This window comes from Letharia lupina, assembly GCF_014066315.1.
Source record: "Letharia lupina isolate WasteWater1 chromosome Unknown contig_3, whole genome shotgun sequence".
Taxonomy (NCBI): Eukaryota; Fungi; Ascomycota; class Lecanoromycetes; order Lecanorales; family Parmeliaceae; genus Letharia; species Letharia lupina.
This window is the reverse complement of record NW_023502972.1, coordinates 794427-820244: the sequence shown is the minus strand read 5'-3', so window position 1 is coordinate 820244 and position 25818 is coordinate 794427. Positions and strand designations below refer to the sequence as shown.

Sequence of the window (25818 nt, the reverse complement as noted above, 5' to 3'; positions counted from 1 at the left end):
TCATGATGCGGTAGAAATACAAGTGGACTCTCGTGGAGAGCTCGGCGCCAAGGCTAATTCCCATAAGGCTGAGGACGAAGGCGAATTTCTCCGTCTGCGAGCAGAGACATTTGAACGGGTGCCGTATTTCTCACCTGGTACTTGGAACGATGGGAGACAGCATGCGTGCCCATCCATGCATACCTGCGAGCCCTGATGTGTCTCGGTAAACAAGCACTGCCTTCAACGCGGGACGTCGAGCATGGAATCTTCAACCTCCAAAGTTGAAAGCCCCTTCGCACGTGCCCTCCTCGTAAGCCTCACATTTCGATATCTTCCCTCGATTTCTCAAATCAACGTGCGCAACTCAACTGACATTGATAGGCAGGCGCCCTAGCAGGGACAACTGTCGATCTTTCCCTCTACCCCATTGACACCCTTAAAACCCGTCTCCAATCCTCCACGGGCTTTTACCAATCCGGCGGTTTCCGCGGTATCTATGCCGGCGTCGGCTCCGCAGTTGTTGGCTCTGCCCCCGGTGCCGCTCTTTTCTTCGTGAGCTATGAGTCTATCAAATCAGTCTTGAAACGAGCGCGTGAAGTCGAAGCAGGGAAACAATGGATGGGAGACTGGAGCGAACCCATTGAACATATGGCGGCAGCCAGTGTGGGTGAAGTGGCTGCTTGTGCGGTCAGAGTGCCAACGGAGGTAGTAAAGCAAAGGGCGCAAGCCAAACAACAGCAGAATTCCTTGGCAGCCTTGAGCTTTATTCTGGGGCAGAGGAAGGATATTGGGGTGATGGGGGTGTGGAGGGAGATGTATAGGGGATGGGGTATTACCGTTATGCGGGAGGTGCCGTTTACCGTTATACAATTTCCGTTGTGGGAGGGATTGAAGGAGTGGCGGAGGAGGAAGACGGGGAAGGATGGTATTACGGCTTTGGAGAGCGGAGTCTTTGGGAGTGTGGCAGGTGCCGTAGCTGCTGCGGTGACAACGCCGTTAGACGTTTTGAAAACGAGGCTGATGCTGGCGAGAGATAGAGAAAGAGCTGGAGTGTTGCTGGTGACGATTTTGAGGGAGTCAGGGCCAAGGGCTTTCTTTGCGGGAATGGGTCCCAGAGTGCTGTGGATAAGTGCTGGAGGTGCTATCTTTCTAGGCAGTTACCAATGGGCATACAATGCAATGGGTGAGCCTCGATAAAGCGTAATAGGAGTGTTTTAGTGACTCAGAGTGCAGTGATGAGACTTGGAGAACGCCTCCGTCTATACAGAATGTTGTGTGTGGCTAGTGTCTATATCTTGATAATATACATAGGGCCCTCAGGCGGTATCAAAGTGATTGTACACGCATCAATATATCCAGTCAAGTATGTAGTACCGGCCCAGTCTTTGCCGTCCCCTCATCCGCAGCAGCCTGCTCCTTCTTAACCCTTTCTCTCTCCTCAAGCTCCGGTCTTCTCCCATTCGATTTGTAGTACAATATGACATCTCCACCAGACTTCGATACATGAGCTCGCAAAGTAGCTAGGGTGGTGTTGTGTGCAACGAGCTGATCCTGGCAATATAGCTCGAGGTAGTCTTCTGGCTTGACTTCGCCGGGATCTGGTTGCTCAGGCAGAGTTTCTATACGTTCGGCCACGTAAGCGAGGACCTTTTTGGCACGAAGCATGCGATTTGCGTTGAGTCGGGAGTTGCTGCTAGCATTTAGTCTTCAAGAGTGAGTGTAAGAAGAGTAGGGGGGCGTACCCATCGGGGCTTGCGATGCTGGGAAGCAGGTCTTGGTAAGGTAACAGCACGAACGACACCTTGGGAATTTCCTTGACAGGCATGTGGTTCTAAGTTCGTTAATAGTCTACAAAACGCGGTTGTAGGATTACAGCATACCTTCAATAGAAGATCGCCTAGCCACATTGGCGCGGTTCTCTCAATTAGATCAGCATCACTGCCGACAGAGCTGATGGTCCCTCTATACAAATCCGCGACTCCCCCTGAATCAGGCTGGTCCTCTTGGATAAGTACAGTCGTAAACGGCGGAGGCCGAAGTAGAGGTGTTTCGTTTAATGAGCTGGGCGTAATCCCCGTCGCAAGGGGCTGGGAGGGTCCACGCTGTATACGTTCCTCATAGTCATACCTGAGCTTCTGTATCGTGCCGAAAAAGTTGTCTTGAACAGTCTTGTCCTCTTTCTCCTCGGACTTGTCAGACTCTTCCGATATCTCATCTACGACTGCTGGCTTGACATCCTGGGACGTGCGGCCCAATTTCTTTGGGAAATTCATACGGAATTTCTTGCCGAATAGCGAGCTGGATTTCTCCTCTTTGTCTGCGTCAACAGGCGACGTTGTGGCTGTTTCAAGAGATGTGTCTCCAGGAGTGACGGGTCCTTTTAATTGACCGTCGACTGGGCTCTTGGCTTGAGCATTAGATGAGAAGTAATCACTTGCTCTGTCGCTAGAACTCCGGGGCTGGCTGTGTTGTGATACTCGCTTTTCTAGTGCTGTCCCTTCTTCGGCCGTGACTGACCTGTTCGGCCCCGATGTACTGGTCACGCCGTTGATGTAAGGTGTCGCTGCTCCAATTGTAAGACCGGGGGTATTTGTATTTGGGGGACGCGTGATGCCATCCGTCACGATCGTGGGCCGTGGCGTGATCATGCTATCGTCTTCGTTCATGAAACTTGGGGGATGGATTACAGGAAGCTGTATAGAGGATGGAGCATTCTCCCTGCGCAAAGTGGTAGGCTTTGACGTGTTTGCCATCAAGTCATGACGGAATTTGGCATCACGCTCGATCTCCTCACCAATGAGCTTGGCGAACAGAAAGCGCAGTATCCATTTCCCCAGATTTATGCGCTGATCGTCTCTGAATTCGCCAGCATTCTCAATGTCCAATTCGTCGGCGTACATCTCTGCGTCGAAGCAGTAATTCTCTTCGAGAATGCATGCCAATCTTCCAGTCCTTGTATCTACACCGCACCAATTTGCAACGCTTTCAATCGTATTGACTTCGGGCATAACGTCTTCCAAATGCCTTTTGCCAAAAGATCTGATCGGTACACATCTCAAAAGATCCCACATCGTTACTTCGCCTGCGGTATCTAACGTTAGGACTCTTCTTCTATCATTCAGCATCACATGTTTGATCAATCCATTTTGGCCTTCAATGGTCTCTTCAGGCAGATCGTGGAATGGAACTACAACTCCAAGGTCTTGGTCCACAACTGCTTCGGACATTTTTCTCGCACTTGTTCCGGAGTATATAGTCGACACTTCTAGATCCCTGGGTCTCTGGCCCGGATACGCCGCGTCGTTAGATATTCGCAAAACACAGGAAAGTGGTATCTTTGATTTCGTTATCCCATTCACGGGAGAGGTCTCTTTAGGAGGAGGCGAAGGGATCTTGGGACGAGAGACTATACTAGAACCTCGTTGCTGCCGTACTGACTCCGGAGATTGGACCTCCTTTCTAGTATCCACATCGTGCCACCGATTGATGCTCGAGCTGGAGGTTGCGGTCCAGACGTAGTCTCCAGCAACAACCACCTTGGCAACGCCATCATGCTCTTGGGCCACAGCCAAAGACAAGCCTTCGTCCATATCAGGGCAATCGCGAACATCCGTCTTAGCGACCAATCCTGATCGATCACTTGAATAGAAGAGAGATAATTGGGGATGGTCAGAGTAGAGTGACCATACGCTGTCGTTGTGCATCGTCAAAGTATACATGCATCTGCCCGCAGTAACGGACCAAACTTTGATGGATTGATCTGACGAGGCGGTCATGATCGTATCGCCGTCCTGGTTGATCAGAATATCTCTTATGTTGTCCGTATGGCCCACGAAATTGGTAATGCGCTTCCCAGACTTCGGATCCCATAGCCTGACGATGCTTTCTGGACCTCCACTAGCCATGACCGAGCCTCTAACACTCAACGCATAGACAGAACCCTTGGTCTCGTTCTCTCCGAGGTCGATATGTAATCTTTCTCCTCCGCCATTGAGATCCCATAGTTTGATTTTGTGATCTAATCCGCCAGATGCTACCCAGTCTGAGTGTGCTCCCGGTGATGCGAGACACTTGACGTAGTCGCTGTGTAGTCCGATGGTTGTCGGTATCTGATTATCTTCGGAATGCGGTCTCCACAATTTTACTGTGATATCTGAAGACGCTGAGACCAAGGCGGAATTGCTATGAGCGAGAAGGATGTCGTTGACCCAGTGGGTGTGGGCTTGCACTTGCTTGCCGAAGGCCGATGATTTGGACTTCTTAAACGCCTTTGCAGAAGCGTCTTCTCGGGATGTGAATGGGTTCTCGTTATCGTAGGTGTTGGATTCCAGGTCGAGGCCGAGATCCCAGGCGCATATCAAACCATCTCGACCGCCTGAGTATCTGTCAGATTGTCAGCGATCTCACTGAGAATTCTTGGTCTAAAGTCCCTTCACAGAATCGAGCGATCTGTGTCTATTGCGAGGCCATTGACCCCCAAACGGTGTCCCCCGGGCGAGTTTGCCAGGGGTAGCACTAGCAATGTGTGTGAGCTTGGTTCCCTGCAGTGACTGTGAGGGGCACTGACCATAGCTGATCCGTTGGCGGGCCTTGCGCGCCATCTATGTTTATTTCCTGCATGTAGACCTTCAGTTTTCGATCAACATGGAGCACTCTTATAGTCGGCGGGGTTGAAACCATGCGGTGTTGAGCATGCCGTCGCGCGGTTGGTTGGCTTCGGGGATAAGCAGAAAGTATCCCCGAGTGGCTGAGCGAATGCTTCATTCTCGGAATATCATGAGTCAGAAACAGAGATGATTGTGAATAGTAATTACAATGGCGCTGGCCGACTTGTTGCATTAATCGTGCCAAAGAATGGATGTCGCCTTTCAGCGCGTGTAAATATCATAGCCGCTAGGGGAATGCACTCAAATGACGTCCCTGCAGGTCTACAGACACTCCTTTCTATCAATACTTTAACATGCTATACACGATGCTGCGATGTAACGCTAGCAGCAGAAAGACAAATAGCAGCTTCATCGCGAAGATTTGCTCAAACATGGCGTATGTTCATTCAAACCCAGGGAAACCTCTGTGAAGGCAACTGTAGTGCATCTCGTAATCCTTGCATTACTAGCACCGATATCTGTGGTGCGACATCGATGCATGTCTCTCAAGGAACCATCCACGTTTGGTATACGGAGCCCAACACGCCGCCGAGGGAACGCGTTACTTCTGGCCGGGTGCTGGAGCAGGAGTGCCTGGTTCTAGTGTGTGCTCGTGACCGCGAGCTTTAACCACCTTCCCTCCTTCAACCTGTTGGCAAACTGGTGTACTCGATATCCATGGATCGGCCATCATGTCCTCCAATGTAGCTCGATTTTTGGGGTTGACCTGAAGCATTTTCCCCATTATGGTTCTTGTTTCTCTAGGTAAAAGACGAAGTAGGCGCCAAGGCCCTTTGATGACATTGTCTTTCGGAGCGTCAAGTCGAGACCCTGGATTAGTAGATTCACGAGCATTATTTTTGACTTCCGAGCTCTGTCCCGGCTGGTCATTATGATGAGCGGGCGCTGAGCTTCGGCGCTCGTCTGCATTGCCAGGTGTGACTTCTGTTGCAGGCTTTGATCTTTCCTTGGCCCCGACCTCAGTGGATGGAGCTCCCGCGGAAGGCGGCGAAACGAAGAGTTTGAAGGAATTGTCGGTCAAGCGGGGCATCTTCCACGGGAAACGTCGCAGAGACATGCAGGCAAATATTATGGCAAGAGACCATATGTCTGCGGGTTGAGGATCATATTTGGGATGATCGTAAACTTCGGGCGCCAAATATGGATCTGAACCCACAACACCTACTGTCTGTGAGCTTTGAATTGTTTCGTGGGGCGGAAAGGTAGCTTACCGCTCGCTAATATTATGTCGTTCTCGAACGGATACTTGAAGACGCTAGCGCTACCAAAGTCGATCAACTTCATGATGCCATGCTCGTTCACCACCACGTTATCCAACTTGAGGTCTCTGTGGGCAAGCCCCATGCTGTGGAGAAATGTTACACCGCTCACAATTTGAAGAAATGAGCACGCGACCTCTTCCCTTGACATTTTGCCAGTCATCACAATTGCAAAAAGATCAAACGGCGCGTACTCCATGACCTCATACCAATGACCCTTTTCGTGCACGATGTCTAGTGTCTCGATGATGTTGCCGTGATGTAATGTTGATCCAATGCAAAATTCGGCGGTGACTTTTTTATTGTATTCTCGCTCAGTCTCGTAAGAATGTCGATCTCGGAACTGCTTGACGGCGAACGTCAGGCCATCGCTGCTCCGCTTCATGAGCTTGACAGAACCTCCAGCCCCTGATCCGAGGACTTTCCCAAATTTCCCCCACTTGGTTTGCAGACCATGATCATCAGCGAATGGAACGTTGGCGATCGCTTGCTGGTGTGGCGGCGTCCTGACCCCTGAATTATTATTAAGCGATGCTTTTGCGGACTTCGCAGGCGATTGTGCACGTTTCTTATGATGACCTCCAATTCCAAAGAAGCGTTTCAACTCGGACATCGAACCGTGTGGCTTATCATCCATATGGGCAACGTGATCCTTCTGCCCCCCTAAGCCATGCATTGAGAACGTCGATTTTCTATGCTCAGCTTTAAGATCATTGCCACTGTTCGAGCGCGGCAAAGCTCCAGAAGAACCACCTGTCAAGTTGATGCCAGATCGACGCCGCACATCACCAAAGACGAATCTTTTATCGATTGTGTCAAGGTTTCTCGTTTGCGGAGGTCTCTTACTTCTAGCATATGGATCATCTCGGTCGCCGACTGGTGTGAAAGGTCTTTGGTAGCTTGATGGAGGTGTGACTGTCCCAGAGACTGCATCTGCAGCTTGTGTAGGACTAACCTCTCGCGAAGGTGGAACAGAGCCTTCGCTAGGTCTTGAGTTGGAGCTGTCAGATTGTGCTGGTGTCGCTGAGCCATCGGATGGTCCAATGACAAATCCAGATGCACGCTTTGACCGATCTGCTGTGTTGGAACCTTGAGATATAGATGTCGGACGGGTAGAGGCGGGATCTGAAGGTGTCGACGGCCTTGAAGTGGCGGCGCTTGCCGGAGATGGAGATTTCCCAGGACCTGAAGTCTGCGGAGCCATCTGGACCGGGTCAGGGTGAACTTTGGCCAGATTTGCGCCAGAGCCATCAGGGATCAGGCGAGAACCTTCAGGATGCTCTATTCCAGCTGGTGTAAGAGGAGGTGTAGTCATTGTAGAAGGGGGAGACATTCTGGGAGATGGCGCACCAGACCGTGTTGCCTCCCTCGATGTATGGTATGGACTTGATTCATTCGAAGGTGCTCTGGAGACGGGCAGAGACACAGGCTCGTAGGCGAAATTACTTGTCCGTCTCTGGTGCAAGTGTGAATGATGTAGTCCCAGGGACAAATTCCGTATTTCATCCTCTGCGCCCGAGCCAAGTTCACCTCTGGATATTGGAGATTCTGAAGCTTCTGTATTGCTTTGTAGGCTTTGGGCAGGCTCTATTTCTTGGTTGACAGACGCGAATCTGACTGTTTGTGGTAACGTAGGTTCAGAAGGTTGTGCGCCGGATGGTGTCTGCCCTGGTGTCGCGTTTCCCTCTTCACCTGAGGTTGCTCGTGGAATCAGCTGCTGACACACTGCGCCACGAAATTTAACGGGTAGCTGACAGACCTTCAAAGTTCAATGGATCTTTTGGATGTGTTGGTTCCATCCTCACAGTCCAACCCTTTTCAACTGGGAGACTGGGGTTGCGAAGAATTAGGCCTCGGAGCGACAATTGAACATGCTGGGACAGCGAGGCAACGGTGCAGACTACTTAAACGGACCGAAACACGACGGGAGAGTATGCTGTTGGCGTATAAGAAAGCAGAAAGTGACAGAAAGCCGTTGGGATAGTCGTTAGATAAGATACTTATAGTACTTCATACTCAACCGCAATTGAGACCTGTAACGGTTCTTGGATGTGTGATCTTCGGCAGGTGGGATGATTCATATGTACTTTATCATTAGCGTAAACTCTAAAGCTTATCAGCGCCGGCGTTAAGCCCTCAAAGACTTCGTGTTAGTGACACCTGCAAAAGCAAGCGTCCTATACTCTAGTAAACACTCTCAGCTTAACGAAGGATACTGAAACACTGGAAAATCAAGACAGCTAAACCAAACAACTCTGACTCGCGGGGTCAGCCAGTCGCCCGACCAGATTTTCCCTTGCAATCAGGCAGCTCCGACTACGTATCGATGCCTACTCACCTGTCGTTCGCGTTCGGGGTTGGAAACCTCTTCAATTTCAAATTTGATTACCGTCCCCGAGAGTCATCTCCGGGCAGATATGATCCGAGATCTGCAATTACTGACTACGATATGGCCAGAGTAGGTCAATCATTCTAACAAGACTTTGGGTCTGTTCACTAATATGTTAGAAGAGGTAGGACTTCCGCAGCCGCAGATACCTTCAAATAGACGTCCTTAAGAGCAGCGAGACACAGTCCGGGATTCCCATCCTCCCAGGCACACGTTTCATGACTCCAATTTCCGTCTATAAACAGTAGTTGCTGACTGGGAACTTCGCCAGCGGGGTCAAGATAGATTCTACAGAAGATCCAATCATCCCTCAGGATCAAAGTCAATGCCCGCTGTTCTCTGCAGTGCCCGCTGAGATAAGACATATGATTTTCCATCATCTCTTGACAACAGCGGACCCAATAGAGAAACCGCACAAGCATTTGGGCAGCAAGGAGACAGCGTTGCTCGACAATTACAAGCCAATCCCCGAAATTGATTCCACAATTCTCAGAACATGCCGTATGATCTATTCCGAGGCTTTACCCATTCTTTACGGCCAGAACACATTCGAATTTTCCTCGGCGAATGCTATCCGCTCTTTCCAGAGCAAGAGTCTCATTGGTTATCCTCTGGGTAAGGCAATCCACATTCCGCTAATATCGCGATCTTCTACATATGATGAGACCTACTGATGGCGACCAAGTAGCATTCAATCTCAAGTTGGCCCCCATGGGACGGCTGACCTTGCTCCGCTCGGTCATCATCAATCTGAACGCGGAGTATCGTTGGCACTCCTCAATCGGGGTCAATGGGACACGCGGCGCTCCGAACAGAGATCACATTTGGCGTGACTGGTATGTACCATTTTAGCGCAGTTTTTTCACATTTCTAGGCCACTTTATGAGTTGCGTGATACTTTCTCGCGGCAGAAGGCTCCGGACACCCCTATTGATTGTCAATTCGCTCAAAAAATTTGGCCCGGGGGAGGACTGTTGACTCAAACAATTTTACAGGTCCACAACATTATTCAGCGAGAGCGACGACCTGTGTCCATGGGGTGGCCGAAACGGACTCGGCTTCCCTGCGTTAGAAAAATTGACACTCGACTTCTCAGAATGGCAGTTGACCGAAAGCGAGGGTCTTTTGGTAGATTCTGCCACCGTCTGGATCTAGTCGTTTGCTGACCTTACCATTAGGTGAAGCCGTTCCTTAAGAAACTTGGAGAATCGGGAGGCTTGAACGAACTGGTGCTGAAAGGGGTGAAACATCAGCCCACCATTGACCAGTTCCAAGCTGGGCTTGTAAGGGAGGGAGGAACGTTTCGAGTGAAGAATTGACCCACAAACAGTCTGGCTGCAGAACTGCCAAACACTGGTCTGTGCAGATATTGAGAGCATAACTAAAATCTTTAATTTGTGAACCCAATTTTGTATAAATGACCCTCCTGCATTCACGAGACGACGGTAAGTTTAGAGTGACAAGCCGCTTGGCGATCATGATTTCAAGTCCGGATGTACTATATGACACCGTCGCTATGCCGAACAGGAGCAAAGTTCCTCATGGTTTCACTGTAACCCCGATTGTCTTCGCCTGCGCGATAACACTCTTGCACAATCCATCCAACGGTAACCCACTCAACCTCAGTTCACTCTGCTTTATCTTCGCAATATCGTAAATATGTTTCAGCGAAACCTCCCCAACACTCTCCTTCCCTGGCAACATAGCCCCCCTCACTTTGCCCTTCCTTTCTTTCACATTCGCTGCCTGAAGTAGTAGGTAAGATGTCGTAGGTGTGCGCAGTTCGAAGTGAAATGAGCGGTCAGGGCGGACGGTGACTCGAGCAGGGATTGGTATACCGGGCGTCATGTAGGCAGTTCGAGCGTTGAATTCCTGAGGGCGAGTTCAGAGATGATCCTTGGAACGGGGCAAGGGCAGAAGGAATTACTTTACAGAAGTCAATCGACTTGACTCCCTTGCTACCTAGAGCGGGACCGACAGGAGGACTGGGTGAGGCTTGGCCGGCACCAACTATGAGTTTGACGACTTGGTCTTTGGCTATCGCTTTTCGTGCCATTGGAAAGGTCGTTGTGAAGTTCTGATGAGGGTAACGATGGTTGGGCTTTGTATCGTTCAAGCAGAGTCCAGAGCTGATCGCGAGCAAAAGACTCCTGAGTTCGGCTCTACTGCCCTCCTCCTCGATACATAGCCTTGCTGTCACCAATGTGGCTGAGGTCTTGGAATAAGTGCTGCTGCTCTGAAATCCGAACTCCAAGGATCTTCTCAGCGGGCCGTCCCGGATCTGCACGTCGATGTCTCCGAGGTTGTGTCGGTCTCTGTAGCCTCGAGTCCAACACCACTTTGTCACTACACACATCCATTATCGCTAATCATGAATTGGATAAAGCAGCAGTAAGTGAACGTGTTCTACACACCTTTCCGTCATTTGATACTGACAGAGTAGGGTAGCAAATGTTGCTGGAACGCAAGAGCCAATCTATGGACCTTCCGCTATACAGTCAGTCGCCGAGCAGGCAGAGCAAGTACCCTACACCGAGTTGCAAAAGGATGACCTCAAATGGGCTGCAATGACATCGACGTGTGTGGAGACACAGACTTTCTATTTGATGGCGGATAGTGGGCATGTTGGAATGGCTCAAGTCATCTACAGCAATGTCGCGTGAGACAGCGCTACCTCTACCCTATGTGGAGAAGCAGGCTGATACGCTCACGTTAGCGGTATACACACCACATGCCAATACAACACAAAAATCTTCTATCCCGACGGCAGAACCCCCAACCTCTGGTCCTCCGATGCGCTCAAGAACTTTGAATTCGACTCCGAGAAGCTTTCTTGCTACGCCGACGACTGTGCCGTTACTCTCGGCGAGGACGGAACTTCATACACCGTCAAATCGGCGACAAATGAAGCTAGCATCGTGAATTTGACAATCAAGCGGACAGCGCCGGGATTCCATGTTGGAAAGGATGGGAAGAGCTATTTTGGCACTGATCCAAAGCATCCATGGGGTTCCATGAGACATGGATTTTGGCCTCGATGTCAAGCGGAAGGTAGTATCATTACCAAAGCTGGAGAAGTGAATTTCAAGGGAAGGGCTTTCTTCGTGCATGCTCTTCAAGGAATGAAGCCTCATCACGCGGGTAAGGAGCTGATCGCGCTCTCCACCAACTTTCTTTTTTACTGATGACTCAATAGCTGCCAAGTGGAATTTTGTCAATTTCCAGTCTCCAAGTTATTCAGCTGTCATGATGGAATATACAACCCCACCCTCATATGGCTCTACTATCGTTAACGTTGGTGGGATAGCAACAGACGGAGAGATCCTCTGTGCAGGTTCCCAAGGAAATTCTGTCGAGCATACCAAAGTCATGCCAGATCGCGAAAATGAATGGCCAGAGCCAGAAGCTGTCAAATATGTCTGGGGTGGAGTCACCAAGGACAAGAAGCCTGTTTCCGCCACTCTTGCGGGAAGTTTGGGCAAGAGACTTGATAAGGTGGACGTGATGGCGAAAATTCCTGGCTTTATCAAGACTATTGTTGGTGGAGTAGTAGGGACGAAACCTTACATCTACCAGGTACGCTGTCTTTAAGCAGATTTCGAAGTTTCTCTTTCGCTAACAATGCGTCTCACAGTATGCACCGCAGCAGAAGCTTTCCATCACGGTCAAGCTTGATGGGGTCGAAACAACAGAGGAAGGAGAGTTATTCACGGAGGCGACTTTCATTTCTTGACGCGTATTGCCCGTTTATCTGCTTGCTTCCTCTTGCCATTACATCTAATGCCTACCTGTATGACTAGACGCCTGGTACCTAGGATTTAAAAATCCCCTCCATTCCGTGAGTTTGTAAGGTTCAAGGAGTAAAATTTTGTGTGCTTGAGGACGGGAGGATGGGTCCTTTTGTAGTGTTATGATGGTAACCGTAGTTTAGCCGAAGTTGAGGGCGCGTCACTTTTCAACATCAACAACATACCTTTCAGCAGAGACAAAAACTCGAAGTTGCCCTGCGGCCACGCACACATGAAAAACCACAGATAGCCCATGCCCTTTCATTATGGAGGTAGTCTCTCCAGGGCAAGGGGCCAATGGCCATCCGTCCTCCTCTCCTGGACCAGTAACCATTAATCCGAACCTGGTCGTACGATACCTTGTGGACCTTCTTGAAATAATACTAGGGGCCACTACAGAGGATCTAGAAAGCAAAGGGAGCATACTTTCGGAATTCAAAAAGAGTGATACGGTGCAGCGGTGTACACGCTTCGCTTCCGAATCGCAAGTCGCCCTCTATGTCCAGAAGGACGTCATCTCTCCAGATGTGCCTAACAGCAGGGCGAACGGCCATGTCTCATCCGGTATGCCACACGCCACATAATTACCTCGTGAAATAGCTGCTAAGTCTTCGATCCAGAACATGCAGGCCACTACGTCTACTCGCTGTCTTCGGAGATTTCAGTTTCCCCCAGCACAGTTGCTTCCGTGGCCCTCATGAAACGTCCGCAACCTATAGATCCACGGGTACCCCTTTCCACACAAATACAGGTCATCAACCTACCCGGTGTCGCAACTTTGGACGAGAGCAGCACAATCCAAGGAAACCCATTCTCACCATACGAGATCCTCCATTCAATGGTGCACTTAGCCTTGGCGCCATATTTCAATGCTTATACCCGGGGTCAAAAGTCGTTGGCGGGCAGCCACGACCGGTCCGATGCAGACGCAAAAACAGGCGTGCCTGGCACAAAGAAGAAGCTGGCAGAACTCGAGCTCAGCTTTTTGCATCTACAACAAAATGTTGAAATCCCTGAATTAGTCTTGTCTTTTCCCGATGTTGTTCAGGAAGCTCTCAATACAGCAGCTGCGAGGAATACCAAACCATCGATAGACGTGATACCCTCCCAGCTTCTGTCGGATACCAGATTTTTAAATGACCTTCAAAACACAGTCAATAATTGGATCAAATCAATACAGGCAATCACGAAGATGTTTCGCGACCCTGATAGTGGCTCGGCTACTCAAGAGATCAACTACTGGCTCTCTCTCGAATCCGCGTTGAAGAGCATCGACTTACAAACAAAGAATGATGGGGTACAACTCACGCTGGATATCCTACAACACGCAAAGCGCTATCAGGTCAAAGTCAGCTTTTATGCAGATACTGGACTAAAAGACGCCTTGGACATCGTCCAGAAGTACAATCAGTTGATGCGGGAGTTCCCTATAGATGATCTTCTGGCCTCGACTACATTGCAGAAAGTGCAGGATTCCTTGGACACCATATTCGGCCATCTTAACAGAAAGCTTCGATTCACCACATACCCCATCGCACGTGCTCTGCCCCTCGTTAACGCCATTTCCGGAGATCTCGATACTCAGCTCCACTCTCTTCTCCATGGTCGAACGCTCATGCACCTTGAGTTCAAGGACTTTGAAGCCGTGATGGATGTCGCAGAAAACATATGGATTACGTGGGACGAACATGCCAAAGACTTCACAAACGTAGCCCGAGAGCTCATGAGAAAGAGAGCCGAGAAATTCATGCCGATCAAAGTAGCTGGCCGCCATTTGAGAACACGGGATCGCATGAACTATATCAAGACATTTCGTGTCAACCACGAGCAATTGCAAAGGACAATTGTCACTGTTCTGGGCAACAAAGGCTTGAGCAGTACCGCGCAAGATGAAGCAGATGGCGACCAAGTCGTTCTCGTGGAAGAAATTGGAGATGTTGATGCGGTGCAAGAAGTAGCTCAAGCATACGCGGCTCTCAAAGACGTCGATGTTCTTGATGTGTCTGAGGAAGGAACGCAGATCTGGGTGCAAGCAGAGTCGACCTACAACGAGCGCACTTCAAGAGTAGAAAACTCCATCATCGCTCGCCTCAGAGATCGTCTAGCGACTGCTAAAGGGAGCGCAACAGAGATGTTTCGGGTCTTCTCGAAATTCAATGCCCTCTTTGTCCGACCAAAGATACGTGGAGCGATCGGTGAGTATCAATCTCAGCTCATGGATAATGTCAAGCATGACATTTCTGATCTACACGAACGCTTTAAGCAACAGTATGGTCATTCCGAAGCTCATGCCATGGCTCAGCTCCGGGACTTGCCTCCAATAGCGGGGGCCATCATATGGGCTCGTCAAATCGAAAGGCAACTCGATGGTTACATGAAAAAGGTGGAGCAGGTCCTAGGTCAGGATTGGGCTCTACAATCGGAAGGACAGAAGCTAGAAGCGGAAAGCACAATGTTCCGTCAGAAGCTTGACACCAGACCAATATTTGAGTCTTGGTTGCAAGATACTCAAAGAAGAAACATCTCAATTGGTGGTCGACTTTTTGGCATCACTCGAAATCGCGCAATGGGAAACACACTGGAGCTTGCCATTAATTTTGATCCGCAAGTCATTGTGTTATTCAAAGAAGTAAGAAACCTGCTTTGGCTAAATTACCAGATCCCGCACGCAGTCAGCAGCATTTCGAAGGAGGCGAAGAGGGTCTATCCATACGCCGTTAGTCTCATGGAAAGCGTTCGATCTCTGGCCCAGACGAGTCGTGTTATCGACTCCATGCCAAAAGTTTCCATGCTGCTAAGCGGTTATCAGAAGGAAATTCAAACCCTCATTCTCACAGGGGTGAATCTTAAGTGGGAATCTTTCGTGCACTCATACGACCTCCATGTGAAGCACGCCCCAGTGCTTGCGGGTGGCCCAGCAGCTCGGTCAGCTACTGCTGGTCGAAGCGAGAGCAAGCATGTGCAATTTGTACGTGATTTTGCTTCGACCACCTCGGTATTGCAGAGCAAGACTTCGGCTTTACAGATCATCTACGACAACGTCCAGAACGCGATGAACGACCTGCAAACCTGCCCTTATGACGCACCAGCCTTTGGGGCGCGCTTAGAGACCATTCAAACAGCGGTCGATCAACTCAACTTGGAAAATTACACGAATCTGGCTTTCTGGGTCAGCGAGATGAACCAGACCATCGAGAATGTTCTCATCGAGCGTCTTCACAAGGCAATGCACGCCTGGGTCGAGACTTTCAATGCGTCCAGAACAGAAAAGGCCAACGACAATAGTGCTCGTAGACGAGCCCGAGTAGATCACGATGAAAACCCTAATGTGCCCCCACTTCGAGCATTAGTCCTTGAAGTATTGATGCGAAACCAAGTCGTCTACCTAGATCCTCCCATCGAGTCTACTCGTGCCAGCTGGCTGTCTCAGTTGCATGAATGGCTTGCTGTGGCATGCAATTTGCCTATCATCATGTCTTCAAGATACGAGATGAAAATTAGCGTTAATGGTCCTGGCGCAATGATGTCACGCTTCACACATCTTCCGAGCAGGTGCATAGATACTTTGTCCACAGTGTATCAAGTTATTGAGGACAAGATCCATGATATTTCTGGATACGTGGATAAATGGCTTCAGTTCCAGTCTTTGTGGGACCTCGAACCAGAGCACGTTTATGATATTCTAGGAGATGATTTGGCGAAATGGCTACAGCTTCTCCAGGAGATTCGCAAGACTCGTGAAACATTTGATACCTCTGAGTCAAGCAAGAGCTTTGGAACGGTGACAATTGATTATGAGCAAGTTCAGACAAAAGTCACCGGAAGATATGATCAATGGCAACACGAAATACGCCTTAAGTTTGCAGGTAGACTAGGGAACAGGATGCGCGAGATCTACGCAGAAATCGAGAAAGCTCGAAGAGATCTTGAGGGACAATCGTTAGAAGCATCGTCTACCGCCCAAGCCGTCTCATTCATCACCGTTGTTCAGCAATGCAGAAGAAAGGTGGAGGTCTGGGAACCCGAGATTGAGATCTTTCGCCGAGGCCAGACACTTCTAAACCGCCAGCGTTATCAGTTCGCCAATGATTGGCTATTTGTTGATCAGGTTGACCATGAATGGACTGCACTGAATGAGATCCTCGATCGCAAAATAAAGATCGTGGAAGACCAGACTGATGCACTGCGCGCGAAGATCTTGGCTGAGGACAAAGTTGTCGGCGAGAAAGTCGGCGACGTGATAGCCAGCTGGAATGACGAGAAGCCGATATCTGGAAGCATCCCTCCAAACGAAGCGTCTGCCACGCTTGGCTCGTTCGAGACACGGCTTACGAACCTGCGCTCCGAGTCAGATATGGTGTTCAAGGCCAAAGAGGCCTTGAATTTGCCTGGTAATCCTGATACAGCGTTAGCTGCGATCTTAGAAGAGGTCCATGACTTCATGTCCGTATGGGCTGCTCTGTCAACCATTTGGAAGAGCCTGAACGATCTTCGTGATACCCTCTGGACCAGTGTGCAACCAAGAAAATTACGACAGTCAATAGACAATCTCATCAAGATGACGAAAGATATGCCAAGCCGTATGCGACAATACGCTGCCTTTGAGCACATACAATCAGTTCTTCGGCAGCTCCTGAAAGAGAATCCTCTCCTCTCTGACATGAAATCAGAAGCAGTCCGTGAACGTCACTGGGTCAAAATCTACAAAGTCTTGAGGCCTGGAAAGAGATATTCGTCCGTCTCGATGAGCCTCGGAGATGTTTGGGATCTTCAGCTTGCTGCGAGCGAAGCAGTCATCCGGGACATTGTCGCTCAAGCGCAGGGAGAGATGGCGCTTGAAGAATTCCTCAAGCAAGTCCGTGACACCTGGCAGAGTTATTCTCTGGATCTGGTCAACTACCAGAACAAATGTCGTTTGATACGGGGCTGGGATGATCTGTTCGCCAGGTGCAGCGAGAACCTCAACTCTCTACAAGCAATGAGACATTCGCCATACTACAAGGAATTCGAAGAAGAAGCTTCATCCTGGGAAGACAAGCTCAACCGAGTACATGTCCTGTTCGATGTCTGGATCGATGTGCAAAGACAATGGGTCTACCTTGAAGGTGTTTTCACCGGCAACGCGGATATCAAGCATCTACTTCCTGTTGAGTCTTCGCGCTTCCAAAACATCAACTCGGAGTTCTTTTCCGTGCTAAAGAAGGTCTACAAGTCGCCATTTGTACTGGACGTTCTCAACATCTCCGGCGTGCAGAAGTCATTGGAGCGCCTGGCTGAGCTTCTCAACAAGATCCAGAAGGCCTTAGGAGAGTATCTCGAGCGTGAACGCATGTCTTTCCCCCGATTCTACTTCGTTGGTGACGAGGATTTGCTTGAGATCATCGGGAATAGCAATGACACCATAAGAATCTCAAAGCATTTTCGAAAGATGTTTGCAGGTCTATCTGGTCTACTAATGGACCAGGAATCTACAATCACAGGCTTTGTATCCAAGGAAGGCGAGCAAGTGCAGCTTAAGAGACCTATCTCACTGGTAAAGACCCCCAAGATCAATGACTGGCTTGCAGCGCTAGAAAGCAATATGAAACTGTCCTTAGCTGAGCTTCTTGGAGAAGCTGTGCAGTCGTTTGGAGCACTGCTCGATAATTCTATGACCGGTGCCTCGTTTTTCAACGATTATGTCGCCACCTTCCCGGCTCAGATTGTTGTACTTGCAACGCAAGTAGTTTGGACTACCTCGGTCGACGCTGCTCTAGCTTCCGGCGGTGAACGTCTACAGTCCTTGTACGATGTATCGGACAAGCTCCTTGATCTTCTTGCATCAACCGTTCTAGGAGACCTTGACCTCTTGATGCGAAAGAAATGTGAGCACTTGATCACCGAATTTGTTCATCAGCGAGATGTCATTGCGAGACTCATAAGCACGAAAGCCTCGAGTGCAACGCATTTTTTGTGGCTCCTACAAATGCGTTACGTTTACAAGCCTGAAAGCGAGTTCGCTGATCGTCTACGGATCAAGATGGCCAACGCTGATCTCGTATACGGCTTTGAGTACCTGGGAGTGCCTGAACGACTTGTCCGCACTCCATTGACTGATCGCTGTTTCCTCACCTGCACACAGGCTATGGCCCAGCGCTTGGGAGGATCTCCTTATGGCCCAGCGGGTACCGGCAAGACAGAGTCAGTCAAAGCTCTTGGTGTTCAACTTGGAAGGTTCACATTGGTTTTTAACTGTGACGATACTTTCGATTTCCAGGCCATGGGCCGTATCTTTCTTGGGATATGTCAAGTTGGTGCGTGGGGATGTTTCGACGAGTTCAATCGATTGGAGGAGCGCATTCTCTCAGCCGTGTCTCAGCAGGTACAAAACATTCAATTAGGCTTAAAGAAAGGCATCGACACCGGCAATGCGCAAATCGAATTGGCCGGACGGCAATTCTCGGTGAACGCCAACACTGGAATTTTCATAACGATGAATCCAGGTTACGCAGGACGCTCAAATTTGCCCGACAACCTGAAGAAACTATTCCGTAGCGTGGCCATGTCAAAACCGGACAAAGAACTTATTGCCGAAGTCATGCTTTATTCTCAAGGCTTCAAACAAGCCAAACAGCTTTCGAAAAAAACCGTGCCGTTCTTTGACAGCTGCGCAGCTCAGCTGACAAAACAAGCCCATTACGATTTCGGTTTACGGGCTCTCAAGAGTGTACTCGTCAGTTCAGGCGGGCTCAAACGCACGAGGCTGACGACTCGGACGCAAAATTCCCAGGCAGAGGAAGAATTGGAGCCCCAGATCATTGTTCAGAGTATTCGAGAGACCCTTGCGCCAAAGTTGATCCGTGAGGATGTCGAGACAATGAAGCGAGTCGAAAAGGCAGCGTTTCCAGGCGTGAATTACGTATCTGCAGACCTGCAAGGATTGGAAGGTGCAATCAGAAAGGAAGCTGCTGAGAGAAACCTGGTAACAAATGAAACCTGGATGACAAAGATACTCCAATTGTATCAAATCCAGGGCATTCATCACGGTGTCATGATGGTAGGTGACTCCGGTTCCGGCAAATCCGCAATATGGAAAGTCCTCATAAAAGCCCTCCAACGCATGGAAGGTACCGAAGGTGTATGGCATATAATTGACTCGAAAGTCATGTCAAAAGAAGCTTTGTACGGCAACCTTGACAGCACAACGCGTGAGTGGACCGATGGATTGTTTACCAGTATCTTGCGAAAGATAGTCGACAATCTACGCGGAGAAGATTCTAAGAGACACTGGATCGTCTTTGATGGCGACGTAGATCCTGAGTGGGTAGAGAACTTGAACAGTGTGCTAGACGACAACAAGTTGCTAACCTTGCCAAACGGAGAACGCTTGAGCTTGCCGCCAAATGTCCGAATACTATTCGAAGTCGAGACTCTGAAGTATGCAACTCTCGCAACTGTGAGTCGTTGTGGTATGGTCTGGTTCAGTGATGATACTGTTACATCAGATATGCTAGTATCAAATTATCTTCAGGGTTTGCGAAGCACGGCATTTGATGAAGTCGACGAGGATAGCACTGGCCAGACGTCGGCAAACGCCTTAGGTCTACAGGAACAGGTCGCGGATCTACTCCAGCATTTCTTGGGAACCGAGCACCTTCTTGACAATGCTTTGATGGAAGCACACAAGTACAGTCACATTATGCAATTCACAGAGATTAGGGCACTCAATACCCTGTTCTCGTTGCTAAACAAATCCTGCAGAACAATCATGGAGTACAATGCACAACACGAAGACTTTCCCCTCGAGCCAGACCAAGTCGAATCATTTACCTCTAAGAAGATGCTCCTTGCCTTGGTTTGGGCGCTGGTTGGAGATTGCCCGATTAGAGAACGGCGAGCTTTTGGCGAACACATCGCCGGCTTGACAACCTTTGATACTCCTCTGCTTAGCGACTCATCTTCGTTAATTGACTATGACGTCTCCCTTCCACGAGCAGAGTGGACACCTTGGCAGAACCAAGTGCCCAACGTCGAGATCAACACCCACTCAATCACCGACACCGATGTTGTCATCCCCACACTTGATACAGTACGTCATGAGGACGTTCTCTACTCTTGGCTCGCAGAACACAAGCCCCTTGTCCTATGTGGCCCGCCAGGATCCGGAAAGACTATGACGCTTTTCAGCGCCTTGCGTAAATTGCCAAACATGGAGGTAGTTGGGCTCAACTTCTCTAGCGCAACGACTCCAGACCTGCTGATCAAAACATTTGACCAATACTGCGAGTACCGGAAAACTTTGAACGGTGTAGTCATGTCCCCAACCCAGATTGGTAAATGGCTTGTGTTTTTCTGTGATGAGATCAATCTTCCACTTCCTGACAAGTATGGGACCCAAAGAGCTATATCCTTCCTTCGACAGCTGGTTGAGCAGAATGGCTTTTGGAGAACATCAGACAAGACCTGGGTCAGGCTCGAACGTATCCAATTCGTTGGAGCTTGCAATCCTCCAACTGATGCCGGACGTACACCGATGGGCGCACGGTTCCTAAGGCATGCTCCTCTAGTCATGGTCGACTATCCCGGAGAGGTCTCTCTTCACCAGATCTACGGCACATTTAACGGCGCTGTCTTGAAAATCATTCCCAACCTTCGTGGCTACTCTGATCCACTCACCAAAGCAATGGTACAGCTCTACGTTGAATCACAGGCACGTTTCACACCCAAAATTCAACCACATTATGTTTACTCGCCTCGAGAGCTGACAAGATGGGTTCGTGGGTTGTACGAAGCCATCAGACCGTTAGAGACTCTCTCAGTAGAAGGGCTGGTCCGGTTGTGGGCCCACGAGGCTTTGCGGTTGTTCCAAGACAGACTTGTAGCGGAGGATGAACGCAAATGGACTGATGACACCGTGCGGCGCATTGCATTAGAGCATTTCCCGAACATCGATGATGATGCAGCTTTGAAAGGCCCGATCCTCTACTCGAATTGGCTCTCCAAGAATTATGTCCCAGTAGGGCGTGAGCAGCTCAGGGATTTCGTCAAGGCAAGACTAAAGACATTCTGCGAAGAAGAGGTGGATACGCCAATCATCCTATTCAATGATGTGCTTGAGCATGTGCTTCGTATTGATAGGGTTTTCCGTCAGCCCCAAGGACATCTCATTCTCATTGGCGTCAGCGGAAGTGGTAAAACAACACTCTCACGGTTTGTAGCTTGGATGAACGGACTCAAGGTCTTTCAAATAAGGGTGCACGGCAAGTACTCTGCAAGCGACTTTGACGATGACCTTCGGGATGTTCTTCGCCGTTCCGGATGCAAGGGCGAAAAGATTTGTTTTATCATGGACGAGTCTAACGTCCTTGACTCGGGCTTCTTGGAGCGTATGAATACTTTACTCGCCAATGCTGAAGTTCCAGGTCTATTTGAAGGAGACGAGTTCGCAGCACTTATGACTGCCTGCAAGGAAGGCGCGCAGCGCCAAGGCCTACTCCTCGACTCCCAAGAAGAATTATACAAATGGTTCACTCAGCAGATAATCAAGAACCTGCACATCGTCTTTACAATGAATCCGCCAGAAGATGGCTTGTCCTCAAAGGCTGCAACGAGTCCAGCATTGTTCAATCGCTGCGTCCTGAATTGGTTTGGAGATTGGTCAGACCAAGCGCTCTTCCAAGTTGGATCAGAGCTTACTCAATCGGTTGATCTCGATCGTCCTGATTTCGTTGCGCCTGATAGCATTCCCGTTGCGTACGGCGATCTTTCACTCCCAGCTTCCCACCGCGATGCCGTGATTAATTCAATGGTCTACTTCCACCACTCTTTACATCGATTCAATCAACGTCTTCTAAAACAACAAGGCAAGAAGACCTTCCTTACGCCTAGGCACTTCCTCGACTTTGTCGATCAGTGTGTGCGGCTCTTCAACGAGAAGCGCGAGGACCTAGAAGAGCAGCAACGACACCTTAATGTTGGCTTAGAGAAGCTAAGAGACACTGTGGCTAAAGTGAGGGACTTACGTGCAAGTCTGGCGCAAAAGAAGGTTCAGCTAGAGAAGAAGGACGCCGAGGCCAACGAGAAGCTGCAGCGAATGGTTGCCGATCAACGCGAAGCAGAACAACGCAAGTCTGCTTCTCTTAAAATCCAAGCCCACCTTGATAAACAAGAAGAAGAGGTAGCGAAACGGAAAGAAGTGGTCAATGCTGATCTGGCAATGGCGGAGCCCGCTGTACTGGATGCCGCAGAAGCGGTCGGCAATATCAAGCGTCAACATCTGACCGAAGTGCGATCAATGGGAAATCCTCCAGCTGGCGTCAAGCTTGCTCTGGAGGCGGTATGCACCTTATTGGGTCACAAAATCGACAACTGGAAGACCATCCAGGCTATAGTGCGTAGAGACGACTTCATAGCTAGCATTGTTGGCTATGACAATGAGCGTCAAATGACCCGAAGTCATCGCATCAGGATGCAAAATGAATTCCTCTCTAAGGACGACTTTACCTACGAAAGAGTGAACCGTGCCAGCAAAGCTTGCGGACCCCTGGTTCAGTGGGTAGAGGCACAAGTCAACTTCTCAGATATCTTAGACCGTATAGGTCCTTTGCGTGAGGAGGCCGATCACCTCGAGGAGCAAGCCTTACAGACCAAAGCGGAAGCCAAGGCCATCGAGAACACCATCGTCAACCTCGAGAACAGCATCGCTACTTATAAGTCAGAATACGCTGCTCTCATTAGCGAAACACAATCCATCAAGTCAGAGATGTCCCGCGTTGAGAATAAGGTCAATCGAAGTGTTAAGCTGCTTGACAGTCTTTCTGCGGAGCGGACTCGGTGGGAATCAGGAAGCAAATCTTTCGAGACGCAGATCAGCACCATCGTCGGTGATGTTTTGGTGGCGGCTGCATTCCTTGCCTACAGTGGTCTGTACGATCAACAGCTACGTAAAGCCATGGTTGATGACTGGTTAGATCAATTGTCACAGTCAGGCATCAAGTACAAGATGCACAACCCTGTAACGGAGTATCTCTCACACGCAGACCAGCGCCTCAAGTGGCAAGAGCATGGCTTGCCAGTCGATGACCTCTGCACCGAGAATGCCATCATTCTGAAGCGCTTCAACCGTTACCCTCTAATCATCGATCCGTCAGGACGCGCTACAGAGTTTTTACAGAACGAAAGCAAAGAGCGCCAACTCACCGTTACCAGCTTCCTGGATGACTCCTTCATCAAGCAGCTTGAAAGTTCGCTCCGTTTTGGCAACCCAATTTTGATTCAAGACGCAGAGCATCTGGACCCGGTCCTGAATCACGTGTTGAACAAAGAGTACCAAAAGACCGGCGGCCGAGTTCTGATCCAGCTTGGCAAGCAAGAGATCGATTTCTCACCTGCATTCAAGCTTTACTTATCGACACGAGACCCATCTGCTATGTTCCCTCCTGACATCTGCAGCCGAACTACTTTTGTAAATTTCACCGTGACGCAGAGTAGTCTTCAGACACAGTCATTGAACGATGTGCTCAAGTCTGAGAGGCCAGATGTTGACCAGAGGCGTACGAATCTTGTCAAGATGCAAGGCGAGTTCAGTACCCATCTACGCGGTCTCGAGAAACGCTTGCTTCAGGCTCTCAATCAGTCACGAGGCAACATTCTAGATGATGACGTCGTCATCGAGACGCTGGAGACGCTTAAGAAGGAGGCTGGCGAGATATCGAAGAAGGTGGCAGAGACAGATGGTGTAATGGCTGAAGTCGAAACCATCACCCAACAATACACCGCGGTTGCTCGCGCCTGCAGCGCTGTCTTTGCGGTTCTTGAGCAGCTACATCACTTAAATCACTTCTACCAGTTCTCGTTGCACTATTTCATTGACATCTTCGATTCTGTCCTGCACAATAATGCGAATCTCCGAGCGCTTAAAGACTACACGGCAAGAGGGGATGTCATCCTGCGTGATCTCTTCATCAACACCTACCGGAGAACATCATTGAGTCTACTGCAGAGAGATCGCGTTACCTTTGCGATGCTTCTTGCTCAAGCCTCACCATACCCGATGGACAAAAGTCTCATCGAGAGTATCTTGAATCCAGGAATAGAGGGCAACGACGTATCAACCAACGGTAGTCTTTGGACAGACGCTCAAGCCAAAGCTGCTCGTCTTCTGCCTCTGAAGCCTTTCATCTCCGATATCTCTGACAAGAATTGGGACCGCTTCTGTACCGAAGAGTTAGCCGAGAATTTTGTGCCAAGGGTCTGGGACGATGGGACAAGCATCCTGGATCGGCACCTTCGATCGCTTTTGTTGGTCAAGTTATTCAGGCTCGATCGTTTCGTACCAGCTGCCGAGAAGTTTGTCGTAGCCGTGTTCGGCGAATCTGTATTCGAGGCCACTAGCGACCTGCAAGAAGTTGTGAGCCAAGTCACACCAAAAACTCCCATCGCGCTAAGCTCTAGCCCTGGATTCGATGCAAGCTATAAGGTCGAAAATCTGGTCGAGAAAACGAAAGCTCAGTGTTCCTACATTGCTATGGGCTCCATCGAAGGCGTTGCCAGTGCGGACAAGGCTATCAGTAATGCAGCTGCCACAGGAAATTGGGTGCTCATCAAGAACGTACATCTTGCGCCGATATGGCTGCAGAGTCTGGAAAAAAGACTTGGCTCGCTGAAACCGCATCCTGAATTCCGCGTATTCCTTTCCATGGAAACAAGTCCTAAGATATCCGTCAACCTGTTGCGAGCTTCCAGAGTGTTGATGTATGAACAGCCGGCAGGAGTGCGAGCGAATATGAGAGATTCCTTGTCAACGCTGTCTATCCGAGCCGTTCAGCAACCAAGAGAAAAAGCAAGGCTATATCTACTACTTTCTTTTCTGCACGCGGTGATTCAGGAACGACTGCGCTACGCACCAACTCTGGGATGGAAGGGTTTCTGGGAGTTCAATGACAGCGATGTAAGTAGTCTCCAATTTGCTAGATCGTGCCATCATACTAATGAGCCGCAGTACGAATGCGCGGCTTACATCATCGACACGTGGATGGATGCTGTTGCAAACGGAAGGACAAACATCGCCCCTGTTAAAATCCCCTGGGATCTTATTCGGACTCTCATCACAGAGACATATGGCGGAAAGGTCGACGATGAAGCGGACTTCAAGCAGCTATCTCAGCTTGTGAACAGCTTCTTGACACCGGAGGCCTTTGAGCATGATCACAAGCTTGTCAGAGGGGCGCCAAGAGAGGAGGCAGAATTTTACAGTGAAGGGGATGGAAGTCTGATTGTTCCCGAGGGGAACGAAATGAAGGATTTCATGGAGTGGGTAAATCGCTTGCCTGAGCGTGAACCTCCTACGTACCTTGGATTACCAGCAAATGCGGAGAAGCTACTGCTTGTGGGTCATGGACGCAATATACTTGCGAACTTGGCCAAAATTACCGAGATACTGGATGAGACGGAGCAGCTGACAGAAGAAGCCGAGAGGCAGAGTTGAGAGAGTCGCTGCAGCTACTTGAGACAGCATATTTCGTTCGTTGTACATTGTGCACTACTACGTCCAGCGTTTTGGCGAGCATTGGGGGCGTTGTCCCACAAGCAGGGAAAGGCCGAGAATGATAGTTGCATTGTATCGGCGTTGTAATCAGAGCGTGTTTCGGCGGATATACCCCTTGCTTTTCCATCTTATGTACTTCACCTTCATACTGCTTTCAAAGCACATAGCTTCCATTAAAATCCAATCGCAAAGGTGCTCTTGGATTGCC

The 25818-nt window shown here is 49.6% G+C and overlaps 7 protein-coding genes across 7 annotated transcripts; 4 read left to right on the top strand and 3 right to left on the bottom strand.

Annotated features, from left to right (window-relative positions):
* Positions 1 to 241: 241 nt before the first annotated feature.
* Positions 242 to 1179, top strand: HO133_007151 (uncharacterized protein; the record flags this gene model as incomplete). Its single annotated transcript, XM_037298044.1, has 2 exons — positions 242 to 292; positions 364 to 1179. The coding sequence occupies 2 exons, from the start codon at positions 242 to 244 to the stop codon at positions 1177 to 1179; spliced, it is 867 nt and encodes a 288-aa protein (XP_037156679.1).
* Positions 1180 to 1341: 162 nt separating this feature from the next.
* On the bottom strand, positions 1342 to 4583 carry HO133_007150 (uncharacterized protein; the record flags this gene model as incomplete). The annotated part of the gene is made up of 5 exons (XM_037298043.1): positions 1342 to 1672; positions 1725 to 1813; positions 1863 to 4365; positions 4419 to 4497; positions 4550 to 4583. The coding sequence occupies 5 exons, from the start codon at positions 4581 to 4583 to the stop codon at positions 1342 to 1344; spliced, it is 3036 nt and encodes a 1011-aa protein (XP_037156678.1).
* A 607-nt stretch (positions 4584 to 5190) lies between these two features.
* HO133_007149 (uncharacterized protein) lies at positions 5191 to 7707 on the bottom strand (the record flags this gene model as incomplete). Its single annotated transcript, XM_037298042.1, has 3 exons — positions 5191 to 5810; positions 5861 to 7600; positions 7668 to 7707. 3 exons carry the CDS (start codon positions 7705 to 7707, stop codon positions 5191 to 5193), a joined length of 2400 nt encoding a protein of 799 aa, XP_037156677.1.
* Positions 7708 to 8662: 955 nt separating this feature from the next.
* Positions 8663 to 9616, top strand: HO133_007148 (uncharacterized protein; the record flags this gene model as incomplete). Its single annotated transcript, XM_037298041.1, has 4 exons — positions 8663 to 8912; positions 8986 to 9133; positions 9293 to 9425; positions 9476 to 9616. The coding sequence occupies 4 exons, from the start codon at positions 8663 to 8665 to the stop codon at positions 9614 to 9616; spliced, it is 672 nt and encodes a 223-aa protein (XP_037156676.1).
* Positions 9617 to 9836: 220 nt separating this feature from the next.
* Positions 9837 to 10353, bottom strand: HO133_007147 (uncharacterized protein; the record flags this gene model as incomplete). Its single annotated transcript, XM_037298040.1, has 2 exons — positions 9837 to 10169; positions 10225 to 10353. 2 exons carry the CDS (start codon positions 10351 to 10353, stop codon positions 9837 to 9839), a joined length of 462 nt encoding a protein of 153 aa, XP_037156675.1.
* Positions 10354 to 10668: 315 nt separating this feature from the next.
* Positions 10669 to 12030, top strand: HO133_007146 (uncharacterized protein; the record flags this gene model as incomplete). Its single annotated transcript, XM_037298039.1, has 5 exons — positions 10669 to 10688; positions 10741 to 10956; positions 11014 to 11438; positions 11494 to 11873; positions 11932 to 12030. The coding sequence occupies 5 exons, from the start codon at positions 10669 to 10671 to the stop codon at positions 12028 to 12030; spliced, it is 1140 nt and encodes a 379-aa protein (XP_037156674.1).
* A 321-nt stretch (positions 12031 to 12351) lies between these two features.
* Positions 12352 to 25550, top strand: HO133_007145 (uncharacterized protein; the record flags this gene model as incomplete). The annotated part of the gene is made up of 3 exons (XM_037298038.1): positions 12352 to 12649; positions 12706 to 25013; positions 25065 to 25550. The coding sequence occupies 3 exons, from the start codon at positions 12352 to 12354 to the stop codon at positions 25548 to 25550; spliced, it is 13092 nt and encodes a 4363-aa protein (XP_037156673.1).
* Positions 25551 to 25818: the final 268 nt, after the last annotated feature.